At 45.2% G+C, this 14708-nt stretch overlaps 1 protein-coding gene across 1 annotated transcript in view; it reads right to left on the bottom strand.

Annotated features, from left to right (window-relative positions):
• Window positions 1-14708, bottom strand: part of CACNA1B (calcium voltage-gated channel subunit alpha1 B) — a 123815-nt gene that overhangs the window by 55918 nt on the left and 53189 nt on the right. Inside the window, exons 18-19 of the mRNA XM_025051272.1 lie at window positions 14609-14691; window positions 13464-13681 (exon numbers count right to left, since the gene is read on the bottom strand). Of these exons, the coding sequence (XP_024907040.1) occupies window positions 13464-13681; window positions 14609-14691 (301 nt within the window). The remainder of the gene's footprint in view (window positions 1-13463; window positions 13682-14608; window positions 14692-14708) is intronic.

Raw genomic sequence — 14708 nt, 5'->3', positions numbered from 1 at the left:
GTACCCCCCTAATGAGTCACATTTCATAAAATGTGACATCTGTGAGAAAAGGTTATAAACATGTAGCAGTGCCTAAAACAGCTGTACAGCTGCAAAGGAAACAATCTCCACTTCTTAACTAGTTCTTCATACTTAAGTCTGCATAACGAGACAGTAGGGGGAGAGAGCATTTGTGCATATAGCTCAAAAACTTTTTTATTTTTCCCACTTCTTTCTCTGACTAAGGAAGGAAGGAAGGAAGGAAGGAAGGAAGGAAGGGAGGGAAGATGGGAGGGAGGCAGGAGGGAGGGAGATCAGAAATGCGAAGGCGGCCATGACCACAAACCCAGTAGATATGAAGGGGGGGTTCCCACCTACACCCGAATTTCTCCCACACCCCCCGTCAGCCATATGGAAAATAAGGAACGGGAGTAAAAGCATCCGCAGTCCACACTTACAGCATGTGGGGAATAAGAAAACTGCAAACGTGAATTCACATGTGAGCAGAGACACAAACCTCTGAGGTCTGCAGAATCAGGCGGGGACTGTGTGCCGGACGGAGGGTGCAGGACGGCCCCAGTGGGCAGGCCTGTGGACATCAACTGGTGTCCATCAGAGAGGAGCTCACTTGAGCAGAGAAACACTGGGAACAGGTCTGAGCCCTGGAGGGTCAGTGCTCCTCCTGGGGACCTGAAAGGAAGAGCTTGGAAAGTACCCAGCCCTGGAGGCAGCAGCCTTGGGAAGACACTGGTTCTGAAGGAAACAGAGGCACTGCAGGGTGTGGTGCTCTGGCGGCTCAGTGACGGAGGGAAAGAAAGAAACACAAGGCTGCGGGCCAGGGTCCTGCAGAGGCAGGGTGTTACCAAAGAATCTGAACAGACTGGACATGCCCCAAGGTCTGACCGAGTGAGAAAACAGGATCTCACTGCACTGGGAGCGGGATGTCGAACCAGAAAGCAAGCAAGCTGCCCACCCCACCCCTGCTCACCACAAAATCACACGTAATTACCGGTCCAGGAAAGTTTAACACACTTTCTCATTATCAGAAAAAGGGGCCCGACATCCATACAAAGCTTTTACCATAAGAAAATATAAAGTAAGGACGAAAACTTTTCAGCTAATAAAAGTACTCCACAGAAAAACAGCCGCAAAGCAGAGGCCTGTGACACGACCTTCCAACACGAAGTGAGTGCTATTAAACAAGCAACTCCTAACGACAATGATAAAACACAAATCAGATTCAAAAGCTCAACACAAAAACATACAGACAGCTATGAGATGAAAGATGAGATTATTTTGTATTCCTCAGGAGAGGAATGCTTTTTAAAAATACAAAATAATCTGAGAAAATACATTAAAGAGAAAGACAAAATCATCTCGGGAATCACAAGAAGTCCCAGAGAAAATAGATACTACTGAAAATCGAGCAAAGGAAAAATAAGATACAAGTGAAATGAGCCAAGAGAAAAAATAGGAAATAAGGAACGAGTTTTCAAAAGGATCAGAGAGAAAGCCATACAGAAGACAAACAAAACAGATCCAACATTTGTATAACTACAACGCTGAAAAACAAAAATGAAAGAATGTAGTTGAACTAACATTTAAAACTACAATCCCAGAAATTTCTTCTGAAATGAAATAACACCCACCAATTGGTTTTTGACAAAAGTGCCAAAGTAATTCAATGGGAAAAAGATAGCCTTTCCCACAAATGGTACTGAAACCAATGGACACTCTGGGGAAGGGTGGCTAAAAAGGAATCTCAACCCTTTCCTGATGCCATGTGTAAAAATTAATTCGAGATTTCCGCTTCTGGGGAAATGAAATGGAAGGGCTTCCCCTACTCACCTCACTAAGCACAACTAAAAGCCCAGGATGTCACATATAAAGTCAACCAGGAAAGGCTCTGAAAGGTGGAGAAAGGAAAGCACACTGGCTAGTGACTGGGACCTGAGAAGCAATACAGCATAAGGTTTCCTTCCATGCCTCAAATATCCCTGGTACTGGAGAAGGAGGAATCCAGAGTGGCAGGCACAGACTTTAGGGCCCCGACAAAAGGCGACTTTCTCAGGCACAGGACCAGGAGACGAGCAGCCTAGCAGGACTAGAGACTTATTGCAGACGAAACAGCCCGGCCACAGCCACACGCACAGAAGACACTGCAGCCCTACCCCATCGTGAGCAGAGACCGAGTGAAGTGCCTAGACGCCCGGCCTCTACAGCCTGTGATGAGGCACCCCACAGCCCTGCTGGGGCACGAGCAGAGAGAGCCGAAAGGAACTCTCATACCCCACTCTGCGGCGGCAAGACCCATAACCCACACACCATCTGCGAAGGTCACCTGGGAGCCTGGACTTCAATCACCACCTACGCCTTCCCTCGACTTGCTCGAGCGAATCCCAGTAAAATGCCAGGACTTTTGCCAGTACCCAGAGGTAACAAGGTCAACCCTTGCTATGTCAGTAGAGGCTGTGTGGAAGCAGAGGGGCAGTCCCACACCACCTAGGCAGGATCGCATCAGTGGAGGCCCAGCCAGGAGCTAGAGCCCCCACCCCAGTCCAGCTGGGACAAGGAGCCACCCCACTGGTATCAATAGTCAAGTGAGGGCCCTGCACTCCCACCCCATCTGTGACCGAGGCAGCTTCCAGCCTCCCCCCAACCCCCAGAGTAGAACTTTAAATACAACTTACAGGCTCATAACATAATATCGGAATGTCTTGTAAAAAAATCACTTGTCACACCAAGAACCAAGAAAACGTCAATTTCAATGAGAAAGGACAATTAGTAGACACCAAGATAACACAGGTGTTAGAACTATCTGACAATAGTTTAAAGCACCCATCATAAAAGTGCTCCAACAGACTATTAAAAACACACTTGAAACAAATGAAAAAATAGAGCAATCTCAGCAAAGAAAAAAAGTTTTAGCAAAGAAATAGAAGATGTGAAGAAGAACTAAACAGAAATTTCAGAACTGAAAAGTACAATAACTGAAATTTAAAACTCAACAGATGGGCCCAACAGCAGGATGGAGCATGGAGAGGAAAGAATCAGCAACCTGGAAGACAGAACAATAGGAATCACCCGACCCGAACAACAGGAAGAAGAGAGACTGAAAAAAGTGAACGGAGCCCCGGGGACCTTTGCGACTATAAAAAAAGAGCTACCATTCATGTGCACAGAGTCCTGAAAGGAAAAGGGAAAGATGACAGAGCTGCAGACGCATTCAAAGACATCATGGATGAAAATTTTCCAAATGTGGCAAACAGACATGAACCTACAAATTCAAGAATCTGAGCAAACCCCAAACAGGATAAACCTACAGAAACCCATGCTAACATACATCATAGTCAAACTTCTGAAATATAAAGAAAAACAAAAATCTTGAAAGCAGCGAGAGAGAAACAACATCTTACCTATAGGAAGAAAACAATTCGAATGACAGTGGATTTCTCATCAGAAACCATGGAGGTCAGAAGGAAGAGGCACACGTTTTTTCAAGTGCTGAAAAAAAAAGAACTGTCAACCCAGAATTTTATACCCAGTGACAATATCCTTCAGGGAAGAAGGGAGTCCAGACATTCTCGGATGAAGAAACACTGAGAGGACCTGCCGTCTGCAGACCTACCCTACAGGGTGCCGAGGAAGGCCCTCCGAACAGAAAGAAGCAGCACTGGCACCGCCGGAAGGAAGAGAGAACAGGAGGGGTAAAAACACGGGCAGACACAGTACGCTTTCTTGTCCTCTTCAGTTTTCTAAATTTCTAAGTTGAAGCAAAAATAATAACACAAACTAGTGTGGTTCTAAATAAGTGCAGAGGAAATATTAAGACAATTACGCATCAGGAGGAAAAAAAAAAGGCAAAGTTTCTGTGCTTCACTCAAACTGGTAAAATGACAACTCTAGTAGACAGGGATAAGTTAAATATATAATGCAAAGTTAAATATATAATTCCTAGGGCAACCATTAAAAAACAATACACTCAAAGAGATACACTCAAAAATACTATAGTTAAATCAAAATATACTCATATGTACACAAGTAACCCATGGGAAGGCAGGAAATAGAAGCCAGAAAAACAAAAAAACAGAAACAAACAAACAAACAAACAAACAAGTAAATCAGCAGATTTAAGCCATAACATATATCATTACATTAAAAGTAAATGGTCTAAATATGCCAAATAAAAGACAAGTGACAGACTAGATTAAAAACATTATCCAACTATATGATGTCTGCAGGAAACTAACTTAAAATATAACTACATAGCTAGTTTGAAAGTAAAAGGTGAAAAAGATATACCATGAAAACATTAACCAAAATAAAGCCAGAGTTGGGTATATTTATGTTAGATAAAGTAGACATCAGAGCAGAGAAAATTATCAGGTACAGACAGACACATTACAGAATGACAGAAGGGTCAATCTTTCAGAAAGGCAGCCATTCTAAATGTGTATGGACTCAGTGACGGAGCTTCAAAATATGTGAAACAAAAACTAAGAGAACTGAAAGGAGAAAGCGACAAATCCACATTTACAGTAAGACACCTGAGCACCCCTTTCTCAACAGCTGAAGCACCTGGATGGAAAACCGGCGCTCACACAGAACTCCCCAGCACCCACCACCAGGGTCTCGCTGGCGCCTACAGAGCAGAGCGCTCCACCCACAGCAGCAGCACACGCAGAACATAAGCCAAGACGTGCCGTACCCTGGGCTGTGCAACGAACCTTGACAAGTCATAAAGAACTGAAATTATGCAGAGGGTGTTCACTGACCACAAAGCAATCAAACCAGAAGTCAATGACAGAAAGATTAAAAGGAGAACGGAGCTCCAAACACTGGGAAATTAAACGTCACACTTCCAAATAGTTCATGAGTCAGACGAAGTCTTAACGGAAATTTTTTTAATGGAACTGAATGAAAATGAAAATATAACATAACAAAATCTGTGGCACACATTAAATCGGTGCTAAGGAGAAAATGCGTAGCACTAACAGTTTACACTGAGAGAGAGGAAAAGACTCACATCAATAATCCAAGTTCCCATCTCAATAAACCGAAAAAGAGCAAAATAAATGCAAAGTAAACAGAAAAAAAAAGAAAATAATAAAGAGCAGAAATCAAATGCAATTGGAAACAGGAAGATGACAGAGAAAATCAGTGAAACAAGAATCTGGTTCTTTGTAAAGAGCAACGAGATTAACAAACATCTAACGAGAATGACAAAGGAAAAATAAAGAAGACACAAATTCTCAATATCAGCAACGATGCGGGCTGTCACTCCAGAAAATGAAGACAGCAAAAGAAGGGTAAGGACCACAACTATACACACATAAACCTGACTACTCAAATGAAATGGAGCAATTCGTTCAAAAGCACAAACTACTCCAATTTACCCAATGTGAAAGAGATAACACAGCCCTATGACTACTAATGATAATTTTTAAATTGCGAAAAAGAAATGTTTCATTGGTAAATTCTACCAGACATTTAAAAGAGCATGAACACAAACTACATAACCTCCTCCCAAAAAACTGAAGGAAAACCTCCATTTTATGAATTCAGTATTCTGATACCAAAACTAGACGAGAATACCAAAGAGAAAACTGCAGACCAATGTCCCTCATGAATGCAGAGGCAAACTCCTTATAAAACATCAACAAACGGAATTCAGCAATAAATAAAAATAATGATACACAACAACCAGTAGAATTCCGTCCAGGGATGCAAGGCCAGCTTAATACTTGAAAACTGACGTAAACTACCACATCACAGAAGAAAACACACGATCGTATCGACTGATGCCAGAAAATCATTTGATAAAATTCAACACTCATCAATGTAAAACCTCTCAGAAAAAAAGAAATAATGGGGAATTTGATAAATCATATCTATGGAAAAATGGAAAACACTACAGCTAACACCACACCTACTACTGAAAGACTGAATGCCCCCCAAAAATTGGAACGAGAGGGGGGTGCCAGTTCTCAACACTGCCACCCGACACAGTACTGAAGTCACAGCCAGTGCAAAGAGAGGAGAAAAGGAAATAAAAGGCATATACATCAGAACGTAAGAGTAAAATTGTTCATTTGCAGATTGTGTATAAAGTTCCAAGGGCCCCACAAACACCAATGAGAAACACAAACCAAAATTACATAATTTCTTTAAAACTCGATGAAAATGAAGATGCCGGATGTCAGAATCTGTAAGGGTACAAATTAATTAGTAATCAGAGAAGAATTCATAGCCTTAAATAATTATAAAATAAAAATCAAAGAATAAAATAAATAAACTAAGTCTCCAAGTCAACAAGCTAGAAAAGGAACAACAAAGTAAAGCAAAAAACAATGAGAAAAACAATAAAGTTGAAAAGTAATGATTTAACAATAAAACCATAGTAGAACTAATAAAATTAAAAAGCTGTTTCTTTTTTCAAAAATCTAAAAAATACATGAACCACTAACTAGTTTACTCAAGAAAAGAAAAAGAAGCCACAAAATACATAGGATAAAAAAAGACAAGGAAAAACACTGAACCAGAGGAAATTTTTTGAAATTAAGCCACTTCTTTGCATAACTCTTTAATAATTGGTATTGTCAAAACTGGACAGACACATGCAAAAAAATGAAGCTGGACCACCTTCTTATACCATATACAAAAATAAACTAAAAATAGATTAAAGACTTAAATGTTAGACCTGAAATCATAAAACTCCTAGAAGACAATATAGGCAGTAAACTCACTGACACTGCTCCTAACAATATCTTTTTAGATGTGTCTCTTTAAACAAGGGAAACAAAAGAAAAAATAAACAAGTGGGATGACATCAAATCAAAAAATTTTTGCACAGCAAATGAAACCACCAACAAAATGAAAAGGCAACCTATTGAATGGCAGAAGATATTCACCAACGATACATCCGATGAAGGGCTAATATCCAAAATATATAAGGAACTCATACAACTCAACACCAAAAATACAAACACTCCAAGTAAAAAATGATCAAAGGACCTGAATAGACAGTTCTGCAAAGAGGACATACAGATGGCCAATAGACATATAAAAAGCTGTTCAACATCACTAATCATCAGAGAAATGCAAATTAAAATCACAATGAGATATCACCTCACACCTGTCAGAATGGCCATCATCAATAAATCAACAAACAGAAGAGCTGGTGAGGATGTGGAGAAAAGGGAGCCCTCGTGCACTGTTGGTAGGATGGCAAATGGGTGCAGCCGCTATGGAAAACAGTATGGAGGTTCCCCCCAAAATTAAAAATAGAACTACCTTATGATCCAGCAATTCTGCTTCTGGCTATTTATCTGAAGAAAACAAAAAACGCCAATCAGAAAAAATACATGCACCCCATGTACATTGCAGCCTTATTTACAATAGCTGAGACTTGGAAGCAACCTAAGTGTCCATTGATGGGTGAATGAATAAAGAAGAAGTAGTACATATACACAATATAATATTACTCAGCAACAAAAAAGAATGAAATCTAGCCCTTTGTGACAACGTGGATGGACCTGGAGGGTATTATGTTAAATGAAAAAAGTCAGGTAGAGAAAGACAAATACTGTATGATCTCACTCATGTGCAGAATCTAAAGAGACAAATTAACAAACAAACAAAACAGAAACACATTCACAGGCACAGAGAACAAGCTGATGGTTGCCAAAGGGGAGGGGGGATGGAAATAAAAAATAAATGTAATTGCTAGTAAAATTTTTTTAAAGATTTTTAAAATTCTAAGTTCCAAAAGGAAATAAATGCAAGAGAACTTAAGAACTAAGGAAAGGAAAAACTCTGAAAAAAATTAAGCGATTCTTTGCACAAGTGTACATAAATTAGAAAACCTAGATCAAATGGATCATTTATAAGGAAATTATAATTTACCAAACCGATCTCAGGAGACAAGAAAGTTTGCAGAGACCAATATCCACACAGAAATAGAGAAATTATCAAAAACTACCCTACCAAACAACAACAAAACCAGACCCAGAGGATCTTGCGAGGGAATTCTGTCAAATCTCTCAGGACCAGGTAACCCTAATGCTGCCTGAACCTCAGAAAAGGGGACGAAGAGAACACTCTGATCCCTCTCACGACGCGCCGGGAAGCACGCGCCCGCAGGCGGCATTCCCCACAGGGCCCCCGAGGCTTGCTGGGTGCCCGGAGGACATGTGTCTCTCTCACCACAGTGCTGGTCGGGGCTCTTAGCTGATGTTTCTATGGGGAAATGTACACATCCCCCAGACTCCATACAACATTTTTAACAAAAGAATGTGGGGGAAACTCTCAGGCAAGATTCCTCATTCAGTTGGTCAGCTATCAGAATCACGTGTGGACGGTTTGAAAAGTGGTCGCCTTCACGGAGGCGGTTTCCACAGCGTGTTCGTTAGCGGCGTTTCCACCGAGCTGACCAGGAAACACTGTTACGCATTTTGTGTCCTGATGTGACAGTTTTTGCTTTTCCTGTTTGCCTGTGCTTTACTTATATTTTAAGAAATTGGTTGGGGACTTTGAGTGCAACCGATTCTAGTGTATTATAATTTTTATAGTATATTGTAATTTTTCCTATTTAAGATAATGGGGGAAGGGATTTGCACTATGATATCTGATTTTCAGGAATGGATTAGTCAAGTTAAGCAAGAAATAACTATGCAGCATTAGCATCTAAACCTTATGATACTTGAACGTAATACAGGAAAGCTACAGAACACACCTCACTTTAAAGTATCAATCCAAAAATCCTACATAAAATATTAACAAAGAGAATCTAACATCACATTAAAAAATAAATATAATAACCCAACGGGGTTTAAGATGCAAAGACAGTTCAATATCGGAGAATCACGACTATAAATCTTCACATTTAAGGGGAAAAAATGTATGATTTCTACAGATGACAAAGGGTGTCAGAAAAGTCAACATCTATTCCAGATAAAATACTTACTGATTTTACACACACACACACACACACACACACACACATCACACCTCCACAGATAAAATTCTGAGGAAGGGACTAATGGGTGCTGCCACCTGATCTCACACACATACCTCTACAGCCCGAAACCTCTGTAATCAGGCAAAATAACAATAAGAGGCCTAAAACTTGGAAAGTCTATATTTGCAGAAGTTCTGATAATATATTTGGGAAAAAAAAAAAAACAAAGAGAATCAATGTTAAAATTAATAAACAATTTGAGGATTCAGCAAAGGAATTGGATACAAAGTCAACACATAACTATCAAGAGCCTAGACTTCTGCTTCTAGCAGAAAGAACAGCAGGGACCGAATGAACCCTCCCACCTGCAACAGTTGAAGCACCAGGTGCCACCAGGATGAAAAGAAAAGCCACACCTGGGAGAGAGCATCTGCAAACCACATATGTAATAAAGGGCTGTATCCAAAAGATACAGAAAAATCTTAAAACGCAACAATTAGAAAACAAATAAACGAATTTAAAAAGTAGGCAGAAATGTCATTTCCCAGACCACAATAAAATTAAACTAGAAGTCAAAAACGGAAAGGTAATTGGAAAATCCAAAAATATGTAGAGATTAAACAACACACTTCTAAATAGCAAATGGGTCAAAAAAAGAAATTTCAAAAAAATTTTAAAAATATTTTTAACTAAATGAAAATGAAAACACAGCTTATCAAATTTTGTTGCGAAAGCAACACTTAAAGGGAAAAGTATAGCTTTGAATGCATATATCTGAAAAGAGGAAAGAACTAAAACCCATAATCTAAGCTTCCACTTTAGGAAATCAGAAAAAGAGCAAATTAAATCCAAAGTGAGCAGAAGAAAAAATAATAATAATTAGAGCAGAAATCAATAAAATTGAAAACAAGAAATCAATAGAAAAATTCAACGAAACGAAAAAAGAGAGAAAACACAAACTACTGATATCAGAAATGCAAGAGAAGACGTTGCCACAGACCCATGGACATCAGAAAGGAAATAAAGGGGCACTGCGGACAACTCCACATCCACAGGCTCGATAACCTGCATGAAGCGGACCGGTTCCTGGGAAGTACACGATTGGCCAAAACCCACACAAGAAGAAACAGACAAACTGAACAGGCCCGTGTCTACAAGAGAGACTGGATCAATAATTAACCAACTACCTTCTGAAACGGAGAGTGCCAGGCCCAGACGGGCTCGCTGGTGGATTCTACAGAGCACTTAAGGAAGAAATTCCGCCACTTCTCTACATCTCTTCCCAAAGACAGAAGCAGAGGGAACACTTCCCGACTCATTCTATGATGCCAGCATGACCCTGACAAGTCATTACAAGAACACTACAGACTGATATCTCTCGTGAACACAGATGTAAAATTTCACAACAAAACAGTAGCAAATTGAGTCAAAAAATGTGTTAAAGAATTATACACCACAACCAATTGGGACTCATCCCCAGTATGCAAGGCTGCTCCAGCATCTGAAAATCGACTGACGTAATCCATGACATCGACAAACCAAAAAAGAAAAATCCCACGATCACATGAATAGATGCAGAAAAGCATGTGACAAAATCCAGCACGCGTTCATCGTCAAAACTCTCGGAGAACTGTGAAATAAAACTTTCCCAACTTGGTTAAGACTAGCTATGAAAGACCCACCGCTGACGTCATACTTAAAGGCTGAAAACTCGAAGCTTGCCCACTGAGATGACGTAGGAGGATGTCCAGGATGTCCCCTCTCACCACGCCTTTTCAACACCGTGCACGAAGTCCTAGCTGATAAGACGAGAAAAGGAAATAAAAGGCATGTATACCGACTGGGACGGAAGACAAAAAACTGTCTCTGTCTCAGAAGACATGAAGCTCTACTTAGAAAATCCAAAGGATCGACCAGAAAACCTCCCGTGACTAATGAGCAGTTACAGCAAGGTCCCAGGGTACGAGGTCAATACGCGAACATCAATCGCCTTCCCACAGACCAGCAATGAACAGGTGGGACTTGAAATTCAAAGCACCATACCATCTGCATCAGCACCCAAAAATGAAATGCCTCGGTATAAATCTACCGAATACGCACGAGGTCTCTCTGAGGGAAACGGCCGAACCCTGACGGACGAAACCAAAGGAGAACGAGACAAATGGAGGGGCGCCCCGTGGTCGTGGCTACGGAGACTCCGTGTCGTCGCGACGTCGGTTCTTCCCGAGCGGATCTCCGGGTCCAGTGCGGCCTCAGTCAAAACCCCAGCCGTCACTTTGTGGACACCGGCAACACGGTTCTGAAGCCTACGTGGAGACGAGTCACAACCAACAACGAATCTCACTGTAGAGCTGAGTAATGAAGACGCTGCGGTGTTGCTGAAGCAGTGACAGAGAGATCGATGGGACAGAACAGAAAACCCCAAAACGGGCCCCCGTAAATACAGTCGACCGATTTTGACCTGAGAACAAAGACGATAAAACGGAGAAGAAAAATAACCTTCCAGCAAATGGTACCGGAGCAGCCGGGCATCCATGTGCGACAGCGAACCTGGACACAGACCTCACGCCCTTCAAAGGTTCACTCGAAATGGCTCATGAATGCAAGACGAGGAGTTACAGAACTCCTAGAAGACGACACAGGAGAAACCGACATGACCCTGGGTGTGGCGATGACCTCTGAGATACAGCACCAAAGGTAGGGTCCATGAAGCAATAATAGAGGAGCTAGATTTCATTAAAATGGAAAATTTCTGCTCTCTGAAAGACACTGTTAAGAGAACGAAGAGACAAGGCACAGACTGGGAGAAAATTCTGCAGAAGACGCATCTGATGAAAGACTGTTATCCGGAATGTACAAAGAACTCTTAAAACTCAACAATAAGAAAATAAGCAATCTAGTTTAAAAATGGGCCAAAGCTTCACTAGGTCCTCCATCAAAGATGAACAGAGATGCCCATCACGTGTCGTCAGGGACACGCACTAACCGACACCGTGACGCCGCTGCACACCCGCTGGCAGGGCCACTCTGCCAACAGCGAGCGCCGGGGAGGATGCGGGGCAGCGGACTCTCGCGCGTTGCTGTTGGAAATGCAAAATGGCACAGCCAGTCTGGTGCGTTTTTTACAAAATTAAACATATTCTTGCCACCTGACCCAGCCATCGCTCTCCTCGGTATCTACGCAAAGGAGACGAAAACTGTCCACGCAGGAACCCGCACACAGGGGTTCCAGCCGCCTTGTCCCTAACTGCCGACATGTGGAGGCAACCCAGACGTTCTCCAGGAGGTGACGGATGAACTGCGGCCCATCCAGACGGTGGAACGTCATGCAGTGAAAAGACACGAGCCGTCCCGCCACGAAAACCTGGAGGAAGCTTAAATGCACACTGGTACGTGAGGAGCGCCCCTGAGGAGGCCGCATGCTGTGTGCGTCCAACTACACGACATCCTGGAAAAGGCACGACTATGAGACAGTGAAAAGGTCAAGTTCTGCCAGGAGGTGGGGATGAGGGGCCACACCCAGACCCTGTGAATGAAAGCTGGGCAGGGTTGCTGGGTTTGTCCTTAAGCTAGCCCAGAGCGACTGTGGGACAGACTCGCTGGTCCCACAGGAGAACAGAATGGCCCCGGGAACCCTCTCCCAAGGAGGCAGGAGACGGGGCTGGGCGGCGAGGCAGGCCTCCACCGCCAGGCCCCGGGGAGAGCGCCCGAGCGAGAGCAGGGGTGCAGTGTCTGCTGTGGACGCGTCTGCAGACACAGGCAGGTGTGTGGCCGCATGGGGCCTGCGTGAGACAAATCTTCATCCGGCATTCCGCGTCAGGGCGGCTTCTGGGGCCTGTTCCCTCTCCCCCTGGAGTATTTTCTATACCCTTGGGGCTCACACACACCCATATATCTTTTGCGTATGTGAAGGACCTGTGTTTGTCACCTGCAGGTCTCGTCCTCCTGGGCAAAGTGACTTGAAAACAGGCGTAGCATCTGTTCGGCTGCACGCTAGCGCCTCACACTGTCGGTCATGGAGTAGCTGCCCAGGCAGGGACACCAGTGAGTGAGAAGGAAGGAGGGAGCTCGGCAGAGGCCCGGGGACCTGGGAGCAGGGCGTGTGCTGGCTGGGAAGACCACCATCCTGACGGCCTCCTCCCTGCCCACCGGTGGAGCCTGCAACAGCCCACAGCGACTTCCCTGCAGCCCTGTGCACTCTGTGCTCGGCCTTCCTGACGAGGCGGCCCAGGAGGGCAGGCCTGGCCCTGCGCCTGGGCTGAGTCTCGGCCACCCCAGCAGTGCGCTGGGTGCTTCTCTGGTAACTTGTAGAGATTTTTGGAAGTAAGGCACACAGAGCTCAGATGACAGGTAGCAGTGACAGTGCTGCCCTCGGGCACGGGAAGCGAGGGCCATCAAGGCACGGATGCTGACAGCAAACGGCTTTCTCCCCAGCTGGGGACAACTCGCAGGCAGGCTCTGTTTCCAAGCAGCTGCTGAGGACAGGAGAGGGGAGAGCAAACGGCCACGCACAGGAAATACTCACTGGGGACAACTGTGCCCTCGGCGGGGGGGCCGGTCGGCACCGCTGGGACGTGCGCAGGGGCACCGGGGTCTGTGGGCTGGCTGCCCATCCGAGTGACGTTCCGCTGGTTGTCTGCGTCCTCCGGCTGCTCCTCCGCCTTCTGCGGACAGGTGCTGGGCAGCGAGTGCACGGGGCCCACGGCCATCGCCCCGCTGTCCCCCAGGTCCCCGCATGGCTCCCTGCAACCAAGAAGGCACACGCTCTGCTGCAGCCGCCAGGTCCCCATCGGTCCACGGAACCAGCTCCCCAAACCTGTGCAGTCACTGAGGCCCCCACCACCTCCTCTGCTTCTCTGGTATCTCGCACGGCTTCTCGTCACCTGCGCACTTCTGTGTCTTCACTGTCACCACAGGCTGACTCACTGTGCGTCCCTGGCACAAGGCCAGGCGCAGCTCGCAGTTAGTGTGTGGAACGGAGCCGTGTGTAGGGTGAGGAAGCTGGGGGGTGTTCTCAGCCACCCCAGCCAGCCGCAGCCGGAGCCAGCACAGAGCCCGCAGGGAGGCGGTGTGGAAGCCACACTGGCCCTGTGCGCCGGCCTCGGGCAGCCTGGGTGGCTCTGAGGCTTTGTGGCCGGTCAGCGAGCGTGGACACTGCTGGCCTGGGCCTGCGGGCTCCTGCTACCCCAGGACTGTCCCAGTCAGGTCCTACCCCAGCAGGAGCAGGTCAGCCTGGCCTGAGGGGTCCTTTGCGTCAGGGCCAGGCAGCCGGGACCCTCCCTCTCGACCCTCAGTCTCGGGCTTCCCACAGGCTCCCACAGGCTCCCTGTAACTCCCCACCCAGGGCTCCCCAAGACTCTTTTCTCCTTGGGCTACTTTGTTCTTCCCAAGTCCGTGTGTCCCAAACCAGTACCAACAACTTTCCCCCAAGTCTCGTGCCCCTTCTGGAAGCCTCAACATGAGGCTGACAGTCACTGAGCGTCTACTCCCTGCCCTGCAGTCCTAAGCATTTTACGTGCCACCTCAATGAAGCAGGACTGTCACCACCCAGAGGGAGACTTGCAGGGGTAGCCCAGCCTGCACCCTCTCACTGTGGATACTGCCCAGCAGCCACAGGGGGCCAGCCACCCCTCCAGGCCCGCACATGTCCCCACTGCCACGTCCACTCACTTAGGATGGTGGTTCCGGAGTTCCTTGTCCCTGTCCCTGTCCTGGGTCTCCCCCTCCTTCTCCTCTGCCTCCTTCTCCACGTCCTCATGTGTTGGTGGTG

Source organism: Pteropus alecto, unplaced genomic scaffold (genome assembly GCF_000325575.1).
Source record: "Pteropus alecto unplaced genomic scaffold, ASM32557v1 scaffold67, whole genome shotgun sequence".
Taxonomy (NCBI): domain Eukaryota; kingdom Metazoa; phylum Chordata; class Mammalia; order Chiroptera; family Pteropodidae; genus Pteropus; species Pteropus alecto.
This window is presented reverse-complemented; position numbering and strand designations above follow the sequence as displayed.